The following is a 27076-nucleotide window of genomic DNA, read 5'->3' on the forward strand; positions in this document are numbered from 1 at the left end:
TCGTGGTGCAAGGCATTGAAGGAGGACCGGGAACACCGCGAAGGGGTTCCCCCCATAGGTGATCTCTGATTGCCAATTATTTCGCTTCTGCTGAATGCATTGAAGTACTTTTTGCAGGAAAGTATTTCTGAAATAGTCTGTTCTAAAGTGAAATACATTTCTCGACTTGCAATCATTGCAACGTATTGCAGAGCACCTTTGAAATTAACAAGTACAGGCCAATATCATTGGACGAGTTGCTCCTATAATGGAACATACTGATACGCGCATCCATTGAAGAAGCCCGGAACACAGTCATCCAGACTAAAACGACAACGAACAGGCCCTCTTGCAAGCTATAATCTTGATTGGTCAGCGTTGAAATCCGTTTTGTATATACACCTTGTAAGAGTAACTAAACAGGTTGGTTTCCTTGTTACGTTGTGCATATCACTCGAATAGACAAGTTCATTGCATGCTTTTTTAGCCAGTATTTGTTCTCCCGTAGTGGTTTACCGGCTCCATGTTGGAGGCCACCTATGAGTTTGTATGCCTACGGCGGTAAAAGTCGATGAGGTGGTTAGTATCATATGCTAATTGAAGAGCAACACAGACCGTGTCGAAGCCCCGAAATGACCATATGACCAAGATGTAAATGAGAATGCGCACATGGTGTTATCATCACCAAGAACAGCCAGCGAACAGACCCCTTGTACTTTCTGAAGGGTGCGAGAACTGTCTTTGATCTAGCAGTTGCTCAGATTGACATACATCCTGAGAAGGATTTTTTGCACATTATAAGCATGTGCTCTGAAAGCGGCAGTGTATATGTTTAGTTACAAGGCAAGCATGTCGCATTTTGTGGCATTCTACCCACAATGAGCCTGCTATGCATGGAAGTGAATGCATCGAATAGAGATATAACAGCCACAGATGGCAAATCTGAAACTATACAGTTGAGTTAAAACATGGATGTCAAAAAGAAACAATGTGATACACGCAACTTTATTTTTCACACGAAGCTTCAAGAATTAACAAAATGTGTGCACAAACACATTCTAAATAAAAGCACATGAGATGGAGCTGCTGGCTCAGATGGATTGCACCTACAAGATCAAGTATAACAAACCCACATACAACTTCACAAAATGAAATTATGAATGCATATTCTCATTGTAATATGAGAAGCAGGTCCACATGAAATTACTCAGCCCAGCTAACTTGGCAAGGCTGTCAGTTAGCTGCTTTGTGCTGATGATAATGAGCAGTCATCTACAGACAAATGAGGCAAAAAAAAAAGAGAGAGAAAAAAAAAACAACGCTAATAACATACTCAAACTTTGTTCAGAGCTAATTATGACAATGACTGCATTGTGTTCATGGCTTAATTATGACTATCCTGTTAACAATATGTAAATCTAATGTGCCCATGCACTTAGCAGTGGCATCAAAGTTTGGTTCTCTACCAAGCACTTGCCTCATGGAGCAGAGCAGGAAACAGACTGACAGCCCTTTCCTACAGTTCCTGAAGAAAAATATCCTAGCAGCAGCCAGTAAGAATGAAGTGTAAAAAAAAAAAAACAAGTAGCGATAAGCCATAGCCTACTGGTCTATGAAAAAGCAGTCGCTATAGAAATGGTTATAGAACAAAATGGTATATTATACAGCTATGTTGCGATACTAAAAAAAAAAAAAAAAAGAATTAACGATCAACACTAATAACACACCGGAAAAGCAATGGAAGCAATCTGTGCTGCATGCAACATTTTGGTACAATTGCAATGTCAAATTTTGTCAGTGAATGACAACCCCTCCCCTGACCCCATCAAAAGCACATATCTTATTCCTTGCACCCTTTCCATTTCTAACTATTTAAGCAAGCTGAAACATAACAGTATATACTACAATTTATAATCAGACCAGGTGAACGATCCAAATGAATGCCATACTTGTTTACATCGTTTTACTGATTTTAAAGATAATGATGTCTTAAAGGAAGATGCTAATGACTGCCGTGTCTGTAATTGCTCCTCTCATATTTAACAGCCAGTGAAAAACTTTTTCCAAGTGTAAGAACCAGCAATACACTGAGCAGCAGGCCAGCATCCCTATTTCAAGACTGCAAGTAGTACTATACCCCCCAGAAACATAAGCAGCTTGTAACACACAGGACCCAAAAAGGTTCTTCAGACGCTGTGGTGTTTACAGTGAGATCAAGGAAGTGATACTCAAGAAAACAAAACATCTACATGTTGTACCATGGAATGCTGTAAACCTTGTGAGCCCTGTCGTTATACGTTGTTCACCCAAGTTGATGGTCATTACAGACTAAACATTTGCACTTTGTAACACACAATTCGGTTCATACCAACATCCCCCTTGCAGGAAACAGCAAGTAAAGATACAAAACATCAGGTCCCAGTAAAAAAAAAAAAAAAAAAAAAGCGAACAGTAAACCTGACACCAGTGCACTTCAGTTAAGGCATATGTTGACTCTTCAGGACAAGCACTTCAAAACGCAGGCTGCACTAGCATCGTGTGTTACAGCATCCTGGGGCGTTCCACCGCAAGCTTTCCTTTTGATTCTCGCTTTTCTGGTTCACTGCTGTAGGCCCACTTGCAAACAGAACCATCCCACTGAAACCAAGAAGTGCTATTAGCTTCACACATAATCTTGCTCATCGATTGGTGCATCAATTTCACATCGACACATTTGTGCCACAAGGCACAAACATTACATGCCTTAGAAATGCCGCCGTTCTTGCCAAGCCACAGTACTGTGGCGCAATATAGCATGACCTAGGGGAATGACAGCAGTTGCTGCCAAGATTTTGGTGCAGACTTTTGTACCTTTTCCCACTTCTGTTTTTTACACGATTAGACATACGACACACACGAGGCTTCAGTTAGAATAATGCAAACCAGTGCAAACACCAAGTACAGTCGACTTCCATTAATTCTACTTTGACAGAAATGATGGAACTGATTAAATTATCCAGCGGGAGGAATTAAAAGAAGAGGCGAAAAATATATCCAAACACAACACTGCTTCATTTGGCAGTATTTATCCAATTACAGTGTGCACCCAGTTTTTTAAGGTTCACAGCAGAAAGCAATGTGTACCCAAATCTCATGTACACCCAATTTTCTAACACAATATCTGTAGCATGCTTCCAATTCTGGCAATCAGAAAGAAGATCAAAAGTTCGTCTTCACAGAATAGAAATTTATTTATTTTATAAATCTCAGACAGCCTTTTATTGTTGCTTATATACAACAGGTTGCCCTCCTTGTGGTCCACTGCATTTGATACTCTGCATTTCTCGAACCACTCTATGCAGAATAGCAAACAAGATAGTGGTCCATGCCTAGACTAACCACTTCACCAGTCTCTGGAGCCCCAAAAACATGTGATATGACTCTGTTGCCATTGGCTAAGCATGCGAAATAACTTAATATATTTGGTAAAAAGGCTTTTGCTATTAAAGCTTGAAAACTGTGCACCGCCGCCATCTTTCATGACAATTTGCTCTGCTGCCATTTTGCGATGAAAATGGCAATGAAGCTGACTCTGACAGCAGGCTGTTGCTAACGCTGCAAATGCGGTTTCTGTTTCATATCTGAATGTAGCGCCCCAGGCAAATTTCGCATTAGTTTTTACAAGATGCACTTCCTAGAATCAGATAAATACAGATATCTTGCATTGTGAGCAGCCATTTTCACTTCGAAATCTGCTGAAAATCTGTGTTCACAACAGGATATGGCTTGTCTTTGATGCATTCACCATCTTCTAGCACCGCCATGAAAGATGCTGCAGCTATTTGGGTCACAATAGGGGTCATCAGTGGGGTTGGGCACATTCTTGCCAACTAATCAAGCTGGAATTATCTAGTCAGGATGAATTTACTATCAAAATTATGAAAATTTTGGCGCATAGATACGTACGGGAGCCAGCCGGGATCTTCGGTCGCAATTGCATTAACAGAAAAATAGAACGGAGCACAGTCTACTGTATAAAATGCCATTGCAAGTTAAATTTTTCGTAGTTTACCACCTCGGAGGTACATGTGACACAATAAGGGGCTTCAGACGAGAGGATTCATGAACAAGTACAAACACCGAGTATAAACTTGCAGAATTCGAGGCAAGAACACCGCAGCATATGGTGCATCTTCCTGGCAAAACAGCATTTCCAGTTCTTGTGGAACTTATTACCAGCATTTGTGTACCTTCCTCACCGCATTTATAGGCTGGACCATGTACCAGCTGTTGCATCAAAGCAAGCAGTGTTCAGTGCCCATTATTGCCTACAATTAATTTTCTGAGATTAATACAGTACTTCTAAACTTAGTTATTTTTCTAAGGCTGTAATTAGTAAGTGAAATCAATCACATTTTTAAGTATCTAATTCTAACCAGCTACTTTTTCCTGTAACAAGTACAGAACTTCTATGATACAATCTATGCAATGAAAGTACTTACCGATGAGCTCACCAGTACAGGCAGGTAAGGATGCCATGACACATCTCTCACACATCCCCTGTGCCCAGACAGAACAGTTGCCACTTTTCCAGTTAAAATGTCATACACTGAAAAGAGAACCGAACAAGTCAAATATACATGTCTGGATGCAGTTGCATTTTTCAAAAAGCATTAATAGAACAGTTGCCACTTTTCCAGTTAAAATGTCATAGACTGAAAAGAGAACCGAACAAGTCAAATATACATGTCTGGATGCAGTTGCATTTTTCAAAAAGCATTAATACCACACACATGAAAACAGCTGCCCAGCTACAATGAAGTGGATGGCACTGACTATTTCTTAGAGACTTATTCCAAATTTGTACTCCTCCAGAATACTGGGTTAGGCTAGCAGTATTTCCTATACAGAGTGTCCAGATGCAAAGACAGTAAAACATTTACTATTTAAAAATCTTCCAGCGGCCAAGCCTATTTGCGGCAAGACTGGATGCAAAGGTAAATAGTTAAGCTTTATCCACGACTTTTTGTCAATAAATCTAAAAAGTTGACATTAGCACCACCATGTACTTTACACAATCTTACAAAGTACTTTTTTCATGGCAGCTTCTGGGGTTGTAAATGTTATGGCAAAGCTTCTTGGCATATATTAGCTCTTCTAACAGAGGCTAACAAAAATAAAAGCAAACATTCAGTGCTAAAGTTTCATGAACAAAACTGTGTGACAATTGTCTATACTCCAAACATTTTGCTGGTGCTAATGTGAAATGACATAGCATGATACACACATGTGTGAAACCATCCCTTTATAGGGTGCATAATGAATAAACTAGCTTAAGATGCAACAATGAAACATATAAATTTCTGTTTTTCAAACCATAATGGCATCTACGCCAGCTTTGATGCTGAACTCCTACGGTAGAGTGTGCCCTGTTTCAAAACTGAGCAACATTTACATGCTAGTCTACAACACAAAACTACAAAGGTGTAAAATTTCCTTTTGATAACTCTGTCATGTTTCTACAGGATGCCGCTGTCTTCATACTTCACTCCACCATGTACCTACTCTTATTGCAGTTTCGTTGAGATAAATCATGCTCTGTCACTTCAGGCAAACTTAGCTTCATTTTCCCTCCAATTTCAATCCTCTCTGTCCCCTTGCCTATGCAGTTCTTGTTCCTGCCGAACCATATTCATCAATTTTTAATCTTGGTTGCAATGTCTGATATTTTGACTGTCCATTCAGTGTGGCAGTTATAGAATATCTTTAGTCATCACTCTGCAATACACCTCAGCATCTTCCTTTCATCCACTTGGAAGTTTCGAATGTTGGGTGTCTTTGCAGAAAGCAGTCGGCTGAAACTTTGCAGAGACACTCTTGCTGTAGAAAGTATATCTTTTATACAGCTAGTGCACGCTGCAAATAAATATAGAATGTGCTGTTTTAACATCTCATCACGGCTGCACTTCAAGAAAGTTCAATAGCTGACTGTGCCAAGGAAACTGCTTTTGTGAACCCAGTTTACCTTTCAAGCAAAAAGCTACAGCTGCTAGCAGAACAAGCTTGCTGAGTGGTGTCACAACAATTAGGCTGCCTAACTAATAACCACAATGAGAAGCTAAAGTAATATGGAAAGGGAATTAAATCTGCAGCTATCGATAAAGCCCTCATATTGTAATCATGACATAATGTACTGCCATTTATTTTTGGCACAGAAATGTACAGACATGTCATATTGGTGACAAAATCCGCCATAAAATGGGAGCAGCAATGCGAATCATTACTGTGCGTAACCTGTGACGTCTTGTCTGTATTAGCAAACACGGAAGAGCACACACACTCTCTTGTCCGTGATAATACCTCCAATTAAAAAAAAAAAACGCTTTGCAATATGCAAGAAGTATTTTCACTGACCAACCACGCGGCCTGAAGCACAGCCAGTGTAGATGAACTGCTGCCCTGTTGTGGCAGCAGGTGAAAAATGGCATCGAATGAGGGTCTGCAACACTGTGTGGCCCTGGTAGGTCATCAAAGATGTGTCTCCAGGCTGCTTTTTACACAGACTGAGAACTTTAAGGAAGATAAGAAAATAACATGTTCAGTCAAAAAATTGTGTCAGGACAAGCAAACTACAAATGCAAGTGCATGTTATGTGCAAGTGAATACAGTGATACCACAGCAGAGTTCATTTGACACACACTGTCCTCTATGCACAAACACAATTTAGAAGTGGCCTCAAACTGTGATCTGAAAAGACTCTATGGCTCTAGTATGACATCAATTATATGTCACAAGGTAGCTTGATAGGCTTTAAGGATAATGTTGCAGGTATGCAACAACTTTTGCATGCAAGATCCTTGAGTTCTTCTATGCAGAAATTTGTGACACAATGTATAACAATGTTAACTGCCTCTAAGAGTGTGCCACTGTTCCAAAATTGAGCTTAAACAAAGTGCTTGCATGTTCATCACTACTGTGTTGTAAGTACGGCCTAGTTAAAGCCACTAAATGCAGAGCAAATTGAACATATTATGATTACAGCAGTTTTAGCGCAAGAATCATTCATTGCAAATACAGTAGAATGTCATCAATATGTACCCATGACGAGGCACTTAAAATAAGTATTATTTTTTTAAACAATCTGAATGAAATTTGCACTAATATTTCCTGCCTTGATACTTTTCTAGTACTAAGATGGGCATTTTCTATGACTAAGCTTTAGAACCCATAAATTCACTTCAATATAGCCTAAAACAACAATTATAGCTTACAACACACTATGAACATTTAGAATAAATTCTGTGTGCTGTACTTTACCGTGCAAGTTGCTGTTAATTAACTTATTAGGCTCTAAACAAAGAACAACCTCTTTTGAATATCATATAAAATATTTATCCTACGAAAAAAATATTTCCATTTTTGATATCAGCTGGTAAAAATACATACACTGTGCAAATTTATTTCAAGTTGTTAAAAAAACAAAAAAACTTAAGTGCGAGTGAAAGCGCGCGTCCCCCGCGCGAAAGGCGCGCTTTCACTCGCACATACGGCGCGCGGTGACGATTTTATCGCCCTTGGACTCATGCTCCACGTCTCATGCTCCTCCTCCGCATCGCCTTCGTTGATCTCCTCTCCCGTCGGTGGGCGCACCTCGTTGAGAAGCGTGCTCGCTACCACCCTTGTCGGCGAGATTTTCCAGCGGAAGCCGCATTATAACCTTTATTTCGTCTCACGCGGCTGCACTGTAAGCGGTATGCGTATACATGGAGATCTATGGGAGGGTAAACGGGAGTCGGAAAAGGCCGCGTTGTAGCCAGTTCTGCACTATAAACAGTTACGTTATAAGTGATCTATACTGTAAATGCTTTTTACGTGCGCGTGCCTGAGTGAGTTCACCTCCGGCACTTTAATTTAGCTAGCTTTAATTGTGTTTCGATGATACGAGTTTCGGCTAATACGAATATTTTTCGTGACCCCGTGAGATTCGTATCATCAAGATTTCACTGTATTTGAATAGGCGGCATCGAGCTAAAGACGCCCGAGCTAAAGCTTCCTCTTAACATCAGGCTTTGGCTTAATGCATACATGCCAGCATTCTATAGCGAAATCTCGATATAACGAACTTCAGGGGACCGTGGCAAATTGTTTGTTATTCTGAAAGGTCGTTATAGAGAAAGCCCCATAATTAACCCTTCCGCCCATCAACTCATCAGTACATAAGTTGTCACCACATGAGCTATCCACGAAAACGTCGCTGTTGGCCCTCGGCCCGCGCTGTTGCTATATTCTGTAGGTTCCACAGCTACGCACCACCAAAGCAGCGTATTGTAGTAAGAGTGGCGCTCGCAAAACAGATGCTGATGCCGAGAAAACTACCAACAAAAAGGAAGCTCCATGTCGTATCCAAAGCGCAATGCTTCTTGTTTGTTCGTTTTTCACATTCCTTGTCGTGGACACCACACTGTGTCGCTCGAGGCAGACACCTGAACTATTCCAAAGCGCAAGCATGCGTAAGCGACACCATCCCGAAAGAACAAAGTGCCACCGTGTGGCATCCCTGCGAGTGCGGCGGTTACATTTCTTCGCGGCGCGTACTAGCTAGTACGGCCACAGAAAGAAGCGCAAAAGACGGAAGAGACGCGCCTCCGTACTTGTTTGGGCAAAGCTAATGTGTCGTTGCCTCCTCGTGTTTTTTTTTCTTCTTTTCTTTTTTTGTCGCGCCGTCTCAGGTTTTCCGAACCCATGCGCCACAGCGTCCGCTTTCTGCACCTTATCGTCTGCTAGCCTACTGTTTTGGCTGCCATAAAGGATACACAGAAATATAAGAATCCCCAGATTTCTCAATATTAGTTCGTAGTATTGAGGCATTGTTAACATGACACGGAAACTGAATAACGATCGTTATTCTGAAAAGTTCTACTATATTCTGCAGGTCGTAGTACCGAAATATTTTTACATTGAAATTATAAGCAGTCAGCAGGGGATTTCTGAAAAGTTCATTAATGTGGTGTTCATAGTAACGAGGTTTTACTGTACAATGTTCCATTACAAGCACTGTACCTCTTGTACATTTTTGATCCTACTGGTTGTTGAAATCTTCTGCAAGTGCTTTTGAACTATATTCACAGAATGAAACGTGACAGAGACTTTAAGTGAGAACACTCCGTATCTGCAATTACTCAAGAGTGCAAGTCATGTCGCTACGAATCTGGTCGCTAAAGGTAATACAGACTCTGGTCTAAGTGTACGAGCCAAAATTACGCTGATCTCACACAAACTGGAGACGGTGGAAGCGGGAGTATGTGCATTAGTCCTAAATTGACGTGTTTCATTCCATGAGTATAGTATGTGTGTGGCATGTTTCAAGGTCAGATGAAATACCTTTTTTTAGCTTTCCCATATACATAATTATTTCGTACTTAAAAAAAGGCATCCTTGGTGTCTTGAGTGTAATGTATATGATGTTCCCTCCTGTAGGTTTTTGTAAACGGCGTGAGACCTACATCAAGCATTTTCTTGCTTGACTTGGATCTGGGGGCACAATAGCACCTACAGCATAAACACAGCCCATTGCCACCAACCTAACTGCGACGGGCATCTTCACCTATCGGCTGGTAGGGTTGCCAGACTTAATAAGCACATTGGGCTACTTATTATCCCCTCCGGCATCAAAATTTTGGCTTTGGCTATATGGCTATTTTCGGGCTTTCGGTCATTCAACCAATACACAGGTGCAAATAAAATACAAAAAGTTATGTTTCCAAGCAATTAAATGGAGTCATCTTTTCAAAGACACCCGGGCTGCTGAAGTGAGTGCTTTTGTTCATTCTGCTAGTGATATAAATGAGAATTTTTCCATTTGTATGAGAGTGAAACTATTGGTGACCATATTTTTGCCCAGCAGTGTCGCGCCCACCCTACGAAAGTAAGTTGAATTAACATGACACTGGTAACAGTGTTAATCGTGCTGCTGAAATACAGTCTAACCTCCATATAATTAATGCAGACATTAATGAGATAAATGTAAAATTCTTATTTTTTTCCTCCGTTACCGGCGTGTATGAAATACAAAAGTATTTGAAATATTATAATGAAAGTATTTTTGTGTTGGATACGACTTTGTTATAATGAGGTTTGACTGTAGTGCTATGTGCACTCAGCACATAGCACACTGAGTCATATAACCATTACACTTTCATAATATAGCTGGCTTCAGCCAACTATGTGCTACGTTCCCAACAGTGTTAGCACATAAGAACAGTTCACAACTAATGGGCTCCTTTGCCATTATACTGCAGGTTATTGTTTCTGGAGAATGCATGGGGCCTAACTAGTCACAAACCTTTGTTTGTGTACAAAGCTTCAATTCAGCCCATTATTACCATACTTTTCGCTGTATAAGACACATTGTTTTTCAGAATTTTTCGTCGGTGCGAATTATATACGTTTTTTTTCCCCGGGAAAACTGCCGTCAAAATCGGATTCGATATTATGGCCACGCGAAGCACGCTGGTTGACGTAATTGCTACGTGTTCTATGCGCGCTATCGAGGTGCTGGGTTCTTCTCGTGATCGAGTTCCCGAGTGCCGTGCGAGAAGGACAGAGCAGCAACGCAAGCAGCGACAGGCCGACCGCGAGTCGGCCGACCCCGAATTCATTGCATCTGCAGATCGCTGTCAAGATATGGTGCGCGCCGCTGCGCAAACTATGCAGTTGCTACCACAGTACAAACTCCCCCCCCCCTCACCCTTTCCCTCCCGTGCTGCCTTCCCGCTTTCCTCCTTTGTGCGCGATTCGGCTCACCGTCGGACGCTTTCACTCGCACATACAGCGTATGGCGCGTGGGGACGATGTTATCGCCCTTGGACTTGGAACATCGCGGCAACCACGACAGCAGAAATGCGCCTGGAGGCGAAATTGCTCCAGGCGCATTTCTTCTGTCATGGTTGCCACGATATGGCAGCTATACGCTTGCGTGTGACCAGCGTTCACATAAAGAAACGTCACAATTTTTTCTTTCTTTATATCGCTTACCAAACGAAGAGGTGCGTCTTATACACCGGTGCGACTTATATACGTTTTTTCCCGGAAAAGCTGCCTGTTTGAGGGGGATGCGTCTTATGCAAAGGTGTGACTTATAGACCGGAAAATACGGTAGCTAAAGCAAACACTACTTCCACTGACTCTGTGCACTTGAGACTTGGTGCTATGTCCTAGTGCAGACCCTTGCCCAGTGCTTGGAGCTCTGTGCCTGAAGCTCAGTGCCTCTCGCTGCTTTAGAAAAAAAAAAGGGGGGGGGGGGCAGGGGGATGGAAACCTGTACCATACTTTTTGGTGACATTTACTTTGTAGTCACTTTTCTTCCTTTACTGGTGGCACATGTCAACAGGTGCAAATTTGCAGTTGCTGGTTAGAGTGCACTAAGGTTTTGAGTGTGGTTATGCTATGTTCCCACCAGGCACATACTAATGACATTCCACTGTACAGAAAAATGAATTTCCAGACAAGTGCTCACGTTTCTTGGGTACACGTTGCCACCGGTAGTCCCAGTTCTGGCAAGCTACAGCCATTTTTGTTGCCTAAAACATAAAAAGTACACAAGTAAGCAATTGTGATACTGCTTACAAGAGGCAAACAGTGCAAGTAACTCAGACTGGCAATAGGCCATGGTCTTGCATCTAAAGCACTTCAGCACATTGGTATGCCCTCAAGCTGTGCTGCATGTGTGATGGTATGCAGGCGATGTGTGCATATGGTTACCAATTTGCATCCACAGAACTATGAGCTAGTAAAGCAGTGGTTCAGTTGGAGCAAACTTTGACTCAAATTTTCAAATGCCTCAATAATAGCTGTTTCACTGACTATAATTTTGAAGCCCTATACTGAAAAATTGCGAAGTCACACTGCCAAATGACCTTCCGAGCAAAAAGTGTTACTATATAGCTGTGTTACCAAAATGGCAAAAGAAACAGGGGTACATAGCATAATATTTTAACCAGGCAGTTGTGTATTAGAACCTGAGAAATAAATTGTTTTACAGACCTCAATACCCTCTTTGGACGAAAAGGCTCGCATGTCCCACAGCTTGATGGTTTGATCTTTAGAATTTGTGATGAGGTACCTGGCATCATTCTGTAAAGTTGACAAAATTATTACACACAAAGTGAACAGCACTACTCAGGCGCCTAACAACCTACCTTAGAATCAACAAAGGTAATGCCATTGCTATGTCCTGCAAAGATACCCACTGGCTTAGGATCTCTCTCACTAAGTGTCCTTCGGTCCCAAACCTGCCAACATAATGCAAAAGAGAGCACATGTAGAGAGAAACACATTACAAACATGCGCATGCACTTCCACACAAGAAACCTGGCTTTTTAAACTTCATTATCTATACACAGCACTATAATGTGTTTCTCAATTTTTCAAAGCATAGCATTAGTACAGCATTAGCAAAATGGGCAACCAAGGATGATGGCAAGAAAATGGAGGGCTAAGAAAACTCTAAAATGTCACTACACAATTAAACATTCATTAGAAAGCTTCTTAGTTTTTCCATCATACTGTAATTTTATTGCTTAATGTTGCTTTTAATTAACCAATAAACTGGCACATACATACAGTTAAGACACAGCATAACGAAGCCATACATGCAGCAAAAACTTTAATAAATTGTCAATTTCGTCAAGTTGAGGTTTGTATGTTTCAGCTGTAAAAATTATGCGGATCCTAAGCACTGTGGCAATCAGTGGATACAAAGCTTCTTTGATGTATATGTTTGTGTTAATGCTATATGTGTTGACGTTATGTCATGTTACATTAATACAGATACTATGTTACATTATGTGGATGCTATGCTGTTGTCAATCATTGCTTGTGTTGATGCAATACACAAGAGCTAAGTTGACTTTTTTAATCCATGAACAAAGTAAATGATCATCGTTTCAATACTGTGTGCCCCAGCTATCACGCAGCACGATTTAAAAAAAGAGGAACGGCATTACGCGAAGCAAACCTAGTGCGAATTAAAAAAAGAGGAACGGCATTACGCGAAGCAAACCTAGAGCGTATTGTTTCCAGTACAGTGGAGTAGCCGCCATTAATTTTTTCGTTACTGAGATTTAATTAAGCAATTGCAATTAATTATCTAACCCGTGAAGTACTGTCCTAATTATCAAAGTGTCTATGAGAAAATTGTAGAGCAACATGAAAAACTCCCGATACAGCTGTCTGTTGCTCAATACGTGCTACATAAATATGTTTTTCCGAGCGTGAAAGGAGCCCGTGAATACATGCAAAGTGCCTTGAGCGGCCAGTCGCGCGGCAATTTCCAATCTCGACATCAGGCAACACGTGGGTTGCCGTTGCGACCAACTACGCAACGCGATACACCATTCCCCGTGCCCTCCCAACCAGCTGCGCCACGGATGTCGCCGACTTTCTTCTTTGTCACATCATCTTGTATCATGATGCTCCTAAAGAGCTTCTGACTGACCAAAGCCGGTACATTTTGTCTCGCGTCATCAAGGACATCCTTCGTTCATGCTCTATCCGCCACAAGCTTACAACCAATTATCACCCGCAGACGAATGGACTGACAGAGCGCCTGAACCAAACACTGACCGATATGCTTTTAATGCACGTTTCCGCTGACCACCGCGCGATTGGGACGCTACTTTGCCGCATGTTACTTTCACCTACAACTCACCCAGGTATGACACCACTGGCTACTCGTTGTTTTATCTTCTACATGCACACAAACCTTCTCTGCCTCTCAATACTTTTATAAAGCAAAAGTTTGTTGATTTGGTAAATCAAATTAATTCTGACTTTCTATAGGGCATGTATACATTATTCAATGACATCAATTGCTTGTTAATTCAGAAGTGTTTGGTTGTGCATCAGTTAATTCAGAGAAGTCTTGAAGTGCAGCGAGTGCAGTGCTGTGAGCATGCAGCGCAGAAGTGGCGCTACCTTGCAACTGAAACAAAGTGGTGGAGTACTTGGAGATTAAGAATTTTATAGTGAGAACCACTGTAGGGAACTATTTTGGAATGCTTTAAGCTTTTTCCACCTTTTTTGTGTAGACTTGTGCTCCACATGACACCATGTTGGCAATGCGCCTGCAGCACTCCATGATTGTGACAGTGGTTTTGACAGGCGATGGTTGCACATTTCCTACATTGTGACGAATGAGTAGTTCCCAACTACCTCACTGGCGACAAAGGAATTACAAAATGTGTGCGGCATACTGAAAAGAACAGATGAAAACACGGGTGTCGTGCCATCATCTCTACTCCACTGTGAAGGATGTCAGCAGGCCCTCGCCACTGCCAGCACGTTTTGTTGACAAAAATTACAGCTTTCAAAATGACTATTTAATATAGAAACGAGGGTAATGGATTTTTTCACTATACAGGCATGCTGGTCTAGCAAACATTTTTTGGTGTTCTTCATCCATTCTGTAATTCACCATTGAAAACTCTGACATTTCTTCTCCTGTAAAATCTGAGTTAGGGGGATTTTATTCCAAGAGACATTTAGTCTCTTGAGAACATGAGTTCTCAAAGTGGGTTCTGCGGAACCCAGGGGTTCCGCGAGCCACGGATAAATATACCCTGGTTCCGCGCTCGCGAAGTCCATATCACCATAGTCATCAGCGACAATCGTGCGTGATAGCAACGCCGGAACGCTTGGTGCCTAATTATGCCTTTAAAGCCTTTATTCTTGCGTTTATCACCACGCATAACACCATAACGCCACGTGCTTTTATAACTGCATAGTCGCCATCCATGATCGTGTCAATACCTACCACGGTTACGTTTGCAGCGGTTGCAGGCAAACAGTAGTTTCGTTTTGACTCGGTGCACGCGTTGGCCGTGTGCCTTCAAAAATGCGTAGTCGGCATCTATGAACACAGCGATAGCGACCGCGGCTTCGTCCGCAGTTGTTGCAGCAAACGGTAGTTTCATTTTGTCTTGGTGCGAGCAGTCGGCCGCCTGTCTTCAGAACTGCAAGGTCAACACGATAGCGGCCAGCGGTTTTGTCCGCAGCGGTTGCGGCAAACAGTAGTTCGCTTTGACTCAGTGAAAGATGTAGAGCATGAAGTACACCGTCTACATCGCAATGGACTGGACAATTTGTTGGCGACCAGCTCACTGGCTAAAAATTTTCAAGCAGAAACTCCTCCGGGAGTTGTCTAAGTATGCGTAAGCATTGTGCCACTTGCTCATCTCCACGCAGCCGGGTGTCGTTATCAGTGTTATGACACTTGATCCGGCCAGTACATACAACAGCGCTGCGGCGATACAGACTGGTTGGGACGGAGGAGCAAGGTGCATTGATAACGCACGCAAAGTACTGCAGGTGGCAGCGCCATGTGCGCTGATGCACGGACAGTTTTCTCATTGGAAAAGCTTAGAAATGCTTACGCATGTAAAAATAATGTGAGTGCAGTAGTGAAAATTGTGTCTCAGATGGAGATGCAGATGGAGACGCGCGTTGCGGCTGTGCTGAGAAGGAAGTCACGAGGCCTTTGCCACTGCGAGCGCTAATCAGCTACGAGATGACGAGAACTGCAGTTTCCGCACTGCAATATAGAAACAGGATTTGCCAATTCATTCAGTAAATAAAAGCGGGTTGACGTAGTAGGCATTTCTTTGTTTTTTTCTTTATACCCGCGATAATTCGACATTCGATTAATTCAAATTCGGGCATTTTTTTTTCGGTCTCGTGAAATCCGCATTAACGAGGTTTTGCAGTACGCAAAGTAGACTCGGCACTAATTTTAAGACCTTTGGGAGGAAAGGTATAAGTCTGCTCGTGCGATATGCTCTGAAAACTCATTCTTTCTCGTCATGTCTTGGTTGCGATGCTGTCTTGTCTTGGCTCATGACGATTGCACCCAGTTTGCATCACGTGCGTTGCATGTCGCCATCAAAATAGCCTGTCCACCACCACCGTTGGCCCCAAACATGTTGCACGCTACGCCTAGCATCTTTACTTAGGGTGGGGGTTCCTTGGCACTTGATGAAGCTTAGCAGGGTTTCCTGGGACCAACATGCTTGAGAACCCCTGCATTAGAACATTAACTCCTACTCACTTGCTGGTGGCCAAGTGAGTCAACATAAGGAAAAGTAATTTTCTATGAACACGGTTGCTAAGGTGGCTTAAATTCGATTGAATTCGCATGCTGAATGGAAACCACCACATGGCTACAGCTACATGGTTGCCACTGAAGGCATGCATACTGCTAAATTCAGCTACTTTCAAAATTAAAACATTGGAGTAAGTTGACGCAGCCTGGATGGTTTGGCGTAGGATGGTGCAATTGGTGCAGCATTTCCACCCCTGGGTAAATAGCTCCACTCACATTTAAAAATTTTTGTTTTCTTCTTACTCACCTTACAAAGGCCATCATCTCCTGCACTAAAGAGGATCTGTGAGGTCTTGTCAGCAAATGCAACAGCATTCACATCTCCATCATGGGCACGTATCTGTAAGGAAAAGGCTCTTCAGGTATAAAGATGACGAATTAAAGTCAAGGTGTTGTAAGTGTAAGCAATATACTCTAGTGTGGTTGGGAAATATTTTGTGGTCTACGCTGATTCTGAAAGAAGAACTAAAATCAAACGGCTAATGTACATGCAATGACATTGGCATTACTTAAGAACCCGCAGAAGGGGACAGGGCCAAGTAGGGCAACCTACCGTTGAGTCAAGACACTAGTTCGCCTCAATGTTGATATCCAATAAATCACACAGCTGAGCATGAAAGTAAAGCCTTCAGGAACAGTGTCATATGGCCAGGTGAACATAAGAGCACTAAATAGCTAGGCAAGCTTTGTGTTCTTTCACAACTAATCGCGTAATCTAGAGTGGATGCTTGGGAGGTTTGATGGCTTTGTAGCTAGCTGGTATGCAGCAAATGTGCCAAAGGGATGCGAGGGGAGAGGGCTCTAGAGAGGCTTGGATCTCCCTGAAGGATACTGCTCTTGAGCACTCCTTTGACCACAAACGTCACTTTATCGTAAAGCTTGTTTTGCACTTTCTTAAAACGAGTTAGCATAGTACAGATCACTCTACGACTCCAAGATTCAAGGTTTTGACATGTTACGGGACTGGCTTATTCCGGACGCAGTGTAATCAAAACCATAGTGGGTACATACATTCCCTCACCAAGGTTTTAATAGGGAGTTTTAGATTCTGCGTATGCAAATGGGTTTTGGTATGCAAAGCGCCACTGCCCGGCTTGTATTCTTTTGTGCTCCTTTGCGGTTCTTTTGTAGGCCCGGCAGTTTGCGTCCCCTAACTTTGCGAAAGCAAAATCTAAACACCCTAATGCGCTAACACAACCTTTGGTGAGAATGTGAGACGGTATGTCCTTGGCAGGGCAATTGGGGATTGGAGGATTGAGGGTGATGGAGTGAGGAAAAAGGAGCAGTGCGATGTACAAAGGCACAAGACACGAGTAGTGCCTGTTGTGTGGGCATGCAGCATGTGCACTGGACTGCACAATACCCTCCACGAGTCCACCACACAGCTCTGTATGCAGGTGGTTCTAATAAACTGATGAATGATAGTTCATCAGTTTATTAGCATCCTATCATTCAGAATCGCTGAATGATAGGATGCCAGTCTCTCAGGTGTAGTATGAGAACATGCAAGTGTGGGGGGTTACTGTTGCTGGTTATAGGAATGCACAATACCAGTGTCACACTGAATCAGCTCATCACTTGATTAAGGAATGGCAGTGGCACAACAGGAAATCATAATAGAAGCAGTAGTTTCATACAGGGGTTGGCACACAATCATTGAAACTCAAAGCTCCTTATCATTCAATGATTTTCCCTCTAATGAATGATAGGGGGTCACCAGTGGTAACGCAATACAGTCTTATTTTTTCGAGCAACAATCGCTCAAGTGTAGGACGAGCATTTGCGAATTCTTTTACATCATTGACCTGTCACATGACTTCATTGCCACTGTCATTGTTACCATTTACCCCATTCCCAATGAAACCGATGGTTATTTATCACCTGCTTCCATCTTTTTCAATGCATGTACAGTCGAACCTCATTATAAAGATGTTGAATCCAATATGAAAATACCTTTGGCATATCCAATATTCGTTATAATATAAGCATATACAGTATAGACCACTTACAACGTAACCTCTTACAGTGCCAGGACTGGATATAATACGCTTTTCCAGACTCCCGTTAATTATCCAATAGGACTCAATAGGCTCGTCCCGTGTTCTTCCTCGTTCTTGTGTCGTTTTAGCGCTATGAATCCCAGTTAAAATTACAATGACCTACCAACACACCCAAACTTCTTCCCTGCTCTATACGCGTATTGCTTATAGTGCAGTTGCGGGAGACAAAATACTGGTTACAGTATTTTGTATACTGGTTACAGTATTCCAGGTTACAGCCTGGAAGTTCGGCAGTCAACCGAGACAGCAAACGCTCCCCTCAAGCCGTAGATATACTCCGACGTCAAGCGCGCGCGCGCGTCGAACTCCGCAACATACAGTGGCGAACAACCGTCGTCTATACTCCAACGACACGTCGCAACCGGCGTGTGATGCCGTCGGGCACATTCCAACGTTACTGGCACGTGAATAGCTCGTTCCTATTTTTCGCCCGCTGCGCCGAGCCACGCCGGCCACAGTATCCCAGCATTCCTCTCGCGGAGCAGGCAGAATGGCCCAATGGTGGGAGCACGCAAAAGCACGTCCGCCGCCGCGGCTCTAAGCATGGTGTCACACGCGCACCAGCACACATGAACACATCTCACTCGATGACCGCGGAAACTTGCTGTGAAAACGCTGGAATGAGGAAGCACGGCAGCAAGTGAATTGACCTTCATGCTGCGTCTCGCATCAACGCCAACTAAGCCGCAAAAACACAGCGCATGGTGGATTGTGCCCCCATCGCAGATGGCTTTCAAGATACAGCGGCCCCGGCGGGCGAGCGCGCGTGCGCGAAGTAGAGCACCCCCCCCCCCTCCGGAGCTTTACGCGCGACGGAATGCGGCGCGCTTCCTTCCCGCTTTCCTCCATTGCGTGCGCGAGATTTAGCCGGGAACGCCGGCTCATCCTTGCATGATTTCACTCGCATATACAGCATAAGGTGCGCGGCAACGATTTTATTGCCCTTGGACTTTATATGGAACCTCACGGCGATGGCAGAAATGTGCCTGGAGTGTCCATATAATTGCTATCTCAATGAAATCGTTGTTTTGGTTATAGTGCGGTACCGCTTATAGTGCGGATATTCGCGACCCCGGTGACTTACGTTATAAGCGGTCTACACTGTATCCCTTGTACGCTGATATCGGCGATAAACATATTAGATTTACTTTGTCATATCTGATAATTCATTATATACATGGTTGTTATACTGAGCTCTGACTGTATTTCAAGACAGTGTGTAGTCACAGGTGCAGAAGACATTGTTGCATTAATAGATAGGAAGTTAAAAAGTGGCGAATTGGACTTTCCTAAAACACTCTACAACTTGCACAACAGAAGCTTACCCTTAAATTTAAGCAAATTTAAGACTAGCAAAGTGCTCCATGGAGTGGCTAACAATGCAATTTTAGTTGGATCTTACAGTGCAGTGGCATATTCTTAAACCTTGGCTAAATTTAGCTGGGACACCCTGTGGTAATAACATATTATTACATTAAAATTTGACAAGCACTAAGTTGGAAACTTCAGATGCATATAGTCAACGTCACAGTTGTAAGGACAACTTTGATGTATGCATTAACAAACTCTTCACAAAATGGGCCCTGCAATATTTTAACCCAGTATGTAAATTAGTTGCTAGACAATACTGTCATGAACATCTGAGCCTAATATTTTCGGTACCTGCAGAAGAGCCTATGGCTTCATTCAGGAAACTGCCTGTGCTTTCTAAAATCACCAATTTTTGTGTATACTATTCTATTCACACTTTCAGACAAGATGGCCACTGGCCAGATTTACATAGGTGCCATGACTAAACTGTGCCTCGGGCAGAAGCAAAAGACTAGAAATCTCATCACTGATTGGGCGATTGTGCCATCTGGTGGTGTAAGATGATATCAATGCACTAATACTGTGATAGGACGCTGACACAAAACCTCGGTGAGATAAAGAAAGGGGGGGGGGGGGCACGCATTGTTCTGCGTGGCCATGGTGGCACTGCTTTGAGCACAGTTTACGCAACGAGAAGGAAGGGAAAGCCGCAAAGGCGTGGCAGTAGCAGCAATTTGATTGCAGATATCTTGGTTCATACAAGGCACATTCAAAAGCTTTTCTTGGAAAAGATTCAGAGGCGATGGCCCTTCTCAAAATTTCTGCATTACCAACCATATTCCCCCCCGTTTCATAAAACACATTGCAGGGCCCCTTTAAGGCAATTAGAGTGCGCAGTAAAACCAGCACGCTTCATACCCTTAAGGAACGATGGTGAACCTCTCTGTCATACACATAGAGGCACGAGTCATTTGCTCTGAAAGAAACAAACAATAGACTAAGAATGCAAACACACACATTTGGCACATGGTCAGGACCACTGATAATTGGCCTAGATTACATATATGCATTCTTTGCGTTCTTTAGGCACAGGGGATGCTCCTTAATGTATGACTCTGCATGCGTCCCTCCCAAGACGTGCTTTTCATCCTCTCCAGCCAAACAACCAGAAAAATAGGGCAAAGGGGAGAACTTAGAGATTTCATTTTATACGGTATACTAGTTGAGAACATGTCATGATGCAGCCAATCCTATCATGATATGATATAGTAAAATGTCATATACAATGCATACTGAGTGCGCGAGGTATTTCAGTTCATGGCTATGAATTGCCATACTTATCAGTGTTCTTGTTCCATCTGTCTAGGTGCTTAACTTCGTCTTCAGCAACCCCTCTGTCAGCTATCTAGCACACTTAATCCAAGGTATCAGCTTAATAATCTTACACAGAAGATGAATCCGTACGCTGTCCTAGTGGCCTTACACACAGACCACAGTTAACTTGGAGATAGCCACATTTCTGATGTCACCAAATCTTTCTTTATGGGGCGAGACAACAGTTTATGGCCAATTATCATCCGAGACAAAGAGAATAAGAGCTGCCACTGGTAAGAGGCCATTCAGGCAGTTGATTTTCTTCTCCAGCAGGTGCAGGCCATGAAGATTGAGAACCCTGAAATGCCAATTACGGCCATTGCTGAACAGCTTCAAGAGGCAGAGTCAACTGGCCGGCTTTCTGTGTACAATGTCATTATATGCCTCTCCTAAGTAATGGATTTGCTTGCTCCCACACGGCCTGCACGACCCAGAGCAGCTGGCTGTGAACATTGAATTTGTCAACAATTGAAGCCGAAGGACATTTCATTCAACAGCACTAGAAAATAGTAGTAAAAGAAACAATGAAACAATGTAAAAAATTTGGAACGAATATTTCGATTCGTGATTGAAATATTCTTGCTATTCTTGAAGTCATCATTACATCCTCAATTACCTCGCGCTTCGGGCATATTACCAGGATTCTATGGTCCTGTATGAATGGAACTGCAGCCATCAGCAGTAGTGTGGCGATGTAACCACAATGCATTTAATGTTTTAGCCATTGTGGAGAAAAGATAAGCTTTAACACCCACTCAGCTGGCCCCTTCACTGTTGCCAAGGCCTTTATGCTACTGGGCCATGGCACTGATTACATGTGCCTTTGACAAGTGGCCTAGCCAACATGCCAGCCCTGAGAGCACGGCTGCCACTGTTTGCTCTTTCCGCCCTTCCTTGTATCCCCATGTATTGCCATCCTGTGACAGACACATGTGCAATCTAGTCAGGTATGTTGAACTGTGGAAACCTCCACACAGTCGCACCGGAGATCAGCAGCTACAGCAGTGACAAACAGCAACCTACAACCCAATCCTATCCACTTTGAACGAGGCATTCGGTGGCATATGAAAAAAAGCACAGACCAGTTTTAGTTTCCAAAATTTTCTGCTGGATGGCTAATTACCTAAATACAATTTTTTTTTTGTTTGTTGCTACGTGCCATTTTCACCATTTTTTTGGGCATGATTCGTGTGGGAGATGTTATGGCAGCCATGAACAAAGTTGCTGATATTCAATTTTCTGTACCTATGCTATTCAAGTACCTGAACCCTCGCTTTCATTGTTGTGGTGATAATTTGACTTTCGAGTCCTGTTTGCCACTATAGCTAGTAAATAGCAAGGAGCTTCTGGTTAAATATGCACATATTCCTAACTCCAGTTGCTGACTTGTCTGAGGTCAGATCTCACAGCAAACAAGCACGGTTCAAATGTTGCAGTGATGAAATAAGTTTAAAGTGTGACGACCACTGAAGATTTAAGCAGTCCTGTGGCTTAGCTCTGGCTACCACTGCATGCTCACCACTCACTGCAAGCAGCATTATGATAAAAACAGAGCATACCAGTGAAATAATTGATCAGTTTTCAGTTTTCTTTCTGAGCAAGCACCATAAGTGTACAAATGGCTGTTAGTTAGCTAGTAGTAAAGAGCAGTCATTGATTAGTTGGGACATGACTTGCCACTATTAGGCCTGTCAGGTATTTCGGCCATGGCAGGCCCCACACGATGGTGGATTTAAGCTACTCACGTGCAGCTAAGGAATCTGACAGGCAGGCAAGTTTTGACATACAAATAGTCTTGTTTTCTGGCTTCGCTAGAAGCTACTCCCAATGTGAAAATGTGTCGGCCCGTGTGAGAAACATTGTTAGATTGATGCTAGCATGTGCAATTTACATGCAAATATGTGCCCTCGTCATGCATGACTCATTCAAGCATAAAGAATGAGTTTCTGTGAGCAAGCCAGAAGTGAGAAAGTTGCATCCAGTCGAACCTCGATATAATGAACACTTATATAATGAATTATTGGATATAACTAAGTATAAAATTTGGCTGATCATGCTTTATTCCAATGGAGTATTCTCCTGCTATAACAAAATAAAATATGCAGGATCCGACACGGTATTATTAGCGAAGTAAAATTTTGTTTGTACATGCCTTAAAATATATATTCTGGTAGCAAAAATGTTAAATACAGTCGCCTACTGATATTCCAGATGCCTGATTATTCGGATCCACACAATTCCTGTGGCACCTCCGCCTACCCCTAGTCCCAATGTATAATGTTGGTACCAAAAATTTCGGACCTCACAAGGTGTTTTGGACATGAAGTGCACATGTGATGCCGCAAACATGGTGGCCATGAACAAAGTTGCAGTCATGTCGACTGGCACGAAACCACAGTTTTGATTGCCGGTTCCTAATGAACAGGCGCTAGTTATGCCTAGCAGCCTAAGCAGTGCGCCTGGTGAAATGGCTAGTGACAAGTCGTCGCGGGAATCTCGCTGCCATTATGTTTGCACTCGTAGACCTTATTGGCGATCGAGCTTGAAATCAGACGTGTGGGCTGGACTGATGGCCGCAGTAACAGAGTACGAATACACGTGCAGTCCCTTCCGTATCTGAAAAGTCTTTCGGTGACGTGCATCTTTTGGTAAGTGGCCTGGCTTGGTTGGACAGCAGTCGGCAAGCCAATGTTCTGATCTGATGTGATAATGCAAAGCGCACGACTGCATATTAATGGCAATGCAGAGCCCATGTACGTAATTTAGTGTTCCAGTGCCTCATATTGGCACGGCAATATGTCGACGGGTCATCAAAATCTGCAGAAGACCCTCTGCTGGCACAATGAAGGCACCTTGCTTGCGCCTCTTTCAGACAGATCTGAACACATTTTTCAGATATCTACATGTATGCTTCTGATAAATATTGGTTATAATAAAGGTATATTTGTGGCCAATGTGGCTTCATTATAACGAGGTTCGACTGTGCGTGCGAGTATTATATATATATATATATATATATATATATATATATACTGTGAAAACAGAGGACACACTACAAAAGAGCAAATGTGATATTTGAGCAACATATTTTATGCAAGCCCTCTTGAGAATTATATCAATGACTTTATTGCACAAGACAGGAGCAGTGCAGCTAACGCTTGCAAATGAAGCAGCTTTGTCAGACTATTGAAAGATTTTTATCAGATGTTCCAATATAAAAATAGATGAGAACTGCCTCTACAACCTGATGATTTCTTTTCCAGAACAAAAGTCAATTTTTCAAGGTATGATTGTTAACTAAAAATTGCACAAAGAAAGAGCCACCTACCCTCCAAGAATGTCTTTTCCACTGCAAGAGAATTGCAAGGAGAAGATGCAAAACCTTCTATCCTCAGGACAAAGTGGCAGTGCCTCATGGACCTGGTGCTCTCCAAAAACGTTGCACAGGTGGACTGATAACAATGAAAAAAGCAGGCAGATCATAAGCATTATAGCAACAGGTGGACTGATAACAATGAAAAAAGCAGGCAGATCATAAGCATTATAGCAATGTGTTGCCTGTTGCCCATTTAGCAATGTGTCAGCACCGTCAGGGCACAAAAGCATTGCAAAGGGTTGCACAAAAAAATTAATGCTCCCAAAAAAACCGCAGCATATGCTGAAAATACAAATATGCGAAACAAAAGCAATAAAGATGCTTCCAAGAGCCTTCTGAAAAATTCCACAGAAGTTAAATCAGTACAAGACAAGAGGCATTACAGTTCCTCAGAAGATCTTGGAAAGAACAGAAAGAAACATACTATGCCAAAGTTTCCTTAAGAAATGCTCACTAAATGTTTTAACATTTAACAGTAACTAGACGTTTCACTAAATACTTTATTCATAATGAAGTTTTCAGTGTTTGCATAACAAAAATAGGCTTTTCAGAGACCGCATAAAATGTTTTCTGGTAGTTTGAAAGTTGCCTATAACCTTTGGCCAAAACTAAGTAGAAATGTAATTCTTTCTTCAGCACATTTTTAACCATCTGGAGGTGCTGAAAATTTCACAATAGAAAATTACTTTTTTCACACAAAAATAAAAATATAAATAAAATAAAAATAAATAAATAAATAAAACAATAAAATCACCCGCCCTTCCCCTGTCGGAAAATGGGGGTAAGCAAAGCTTGACGTTTGTGTACCTGACCTACTACTTTCCCGTAGTTACGAGGCGTGCACCACCGTTGTCGGGTTCTTGGAGGGCAAGACAACGCTGTCTCAGGCGTTCCGCTTCGTTAGCCCTAAACTCGGGGTCGGCGGCTCTTCGCTGACGTTTCACCTGGGCTTCGGAAGCCCTCGCGCTAGAATCGGCATGTCGACGATGAGCACTTTCCCGAGCGAGTTCGCGGAGCTGTTATTCAAATGCAGCCTGCTCCTCGGCTGAACACACCACGCGCGGCCTTCCCATCCGGTCGCCGAGACTGATCTGAGACAAGGGAAGCCTGGCGGAGCATGCCAACCCCTTTCCTCCCTTTCCCTCCCCACAACACGCCAAACAACCCTGCTTGGTTGTGCACGTCACGTGATCCGGCGCCAGCTCGCTCTCCCCGAACCTGCTCTACTCTGCGTGACACTTTTAGTGTGACACCACCACCACCACTGCCGACACGTGTGAGGCAATACAAGCTTTGCTTTAAAAACTAATTCCCAAATGTAGTAACGCGCTTTCAGGTCAGTCACATGCAGATGACACGGGTCAGAGCCGTAAGGTTGCTCGATTGAGTCAGAAAGGGGAAGAAGGTTAAAGGACCACCAACACCAAATTCCTGCCTCCAATTTTTTGCTTTATTACTTGCCAAATGGTAGTCCCAATATGGGGTCTTCGATTCCTCGAAAACATGTGAAATAACTAGATCAGTTTTTAATGCGACCACCGTCAAAGATGATTTTATGAAGTTGCATGCAACATGAAAATTCTGTTCGCGATACCAATTAATTATTTGTTATTCACCATAAGCACAAATGCTGATATTGGCACACAAAAATTTATATTATATCTCATAACACATTACTGTATCAAAGTTCGACTGTACTTTAAATGTGCACTAAATATAATCAGGCTCTGTGGCATAGGCTGTGTTGAGCAGGACTCAACGCTAAACCATGGAAAGTGGAGGTTGTGGTTACCTGGTATGACAAACCAGTGATGTGCACACCAGTCAGCTCGTTGCAGTGGTTACAAGCCACACTGTGCCACTGAAATCTTCATGCATAACTGCCACTTCACTTCGCATACGATATGGGTTAAGCCTGGTCCTCAGATCATTCATGTGGGAATGCAGTGCGCCCCTGTCCCCTTTTTACAGCTGCTGGCCAATAATTCGGACTTGATGGGGACCGCCTAAAAGTCCGAATAATTGGGAGCCCAGAGTCCGAAACATCAGATTCACCAGCAAACAAGCCTTTATTCCACAAGTGGCCAAAAAATTGTGCTGTATTCTCAGATGTCCACTTACAAGGATACATTCACTTTCGAGTGACCAGTGTCAGACGCATTGCTGTCTACGTGCGCCGAAATTCTTGGCCCAATCCCAAGAACGTTGTCTTATCACAGTGCCAAGAACACTGTCATCTGTCGATGAGTCCAGTGTCAGTCCCGCAAAATGTCGCAAAAGTGAGAGTATCTTCAAAAGTGATCGCCTAAGAAATGGGTCAAGTTTGTCAACATGTTGTTGATTGCGCATGTGCTTGCCTGCGACATGGTCCGTTCGTATCTCGACCATTAATTGTCATGCTGCCGCTACAGATATACAAAAGTACAGCCAATGCATGCAACTGAATCTTCATCCTCTGGCAACATAACAGAAGTTGATCATGCTGTTGAAGTCGCTGGGACACACGCGAACCAACACCACCATCACTGCCTGGCAGAACAACTCGCACGACAATGCAGCCTTGGCAAACTTGGCTTGGCTTGTCCTGGGTTTTGGGTGTGGTCAATGTGGGATCGACTAGACTCCACTAGTTTCGGTTCATATCAAAACGAAAATACTGCTATTTCTGTTTAACTCTTATCAAATTACACATCATGCAGGCGAAGCCCGAATTGTTGAGCGAAGTACTGTAAGGCGCCCGAAATTTCGATCGCCCTTTTACAAAAGTTTACTGGGCCAGTGGTGGTGCCGCAAAGCAATCTGAATAATCGAACATGTCCAAATTATTGGTGTCCAAATAAT

At 42.9% G+C, this 27076-nt stretch overlaps 1 protein-coding gene across 3 annotated transcripts in view; it reads right to left on the reverse strand.

The window, feature by feature from the left end:
* Positions 1 to 962: 962 nt before the first annotated feature.
* Positions 963 to 27076, reverse strand: part of LOC119464343 (DDB1- and CUL4-associated factor 11-like) — a 69583-nt gene continuing 43469 nt past the window's right edge. For all 3 annotated transcript variants that reach the window (XM_049668689.1, XM_037725269.2, XM_037725277.2), the window contains exons 9-17: positions 24188 to 24311; positions 20404 to 20461; positions 16362 to 16454; positions 12156 to 12248; positions 12001 to 12090; positions 11474 to 11537; positions 6373 to 6528; positions 4461 to 4567; positions 963 to 2616 (exon numbers count right to left, since the gene is read on the reverse strand). In XM_049668689.1, coding sequence (XP_049524646.1) covers positions 2521 to 2616; positions 4461 to 4567; positions 6373 to 6528; positions 11474 to 11537; positions 12001 to 12090; positions 12156 to 12248; positions 16362 to 16454; positions 20404 to 20461; positions 24188 to 24311 — 881 coding nt within the window. In that variant the 3' untranslated portion in view covers positions 963 to 2520. The remainder of the gene's footprint in view (positions 2617 to 4460; positions 4568 to 6372; positions 6529 to 11473; positions 11538 to 12000; positions 12091 to 12155; positions 12249 to 16361; positions 16455 to 20403; positions 20462 to 24187; positions 24312 to 27076) is intronic.

This window comes from Dermacentor silvarum, chromosome 1, assembly GCF_013339745.2.
Source record: "Dermacentor silvarum isolate Dsil-2018 chromosome 1, BIME_Dsil_1.4, whole genome shotgun sequence".
In the NCBI taxonomy this organism is placed as follows: domain Eukaryota; kingdom Metazoa; phylum Arthropoda; class Arachnida; order Ixodida; family Ixodidae; genus Dermacentor; species Dermacentor silvarum.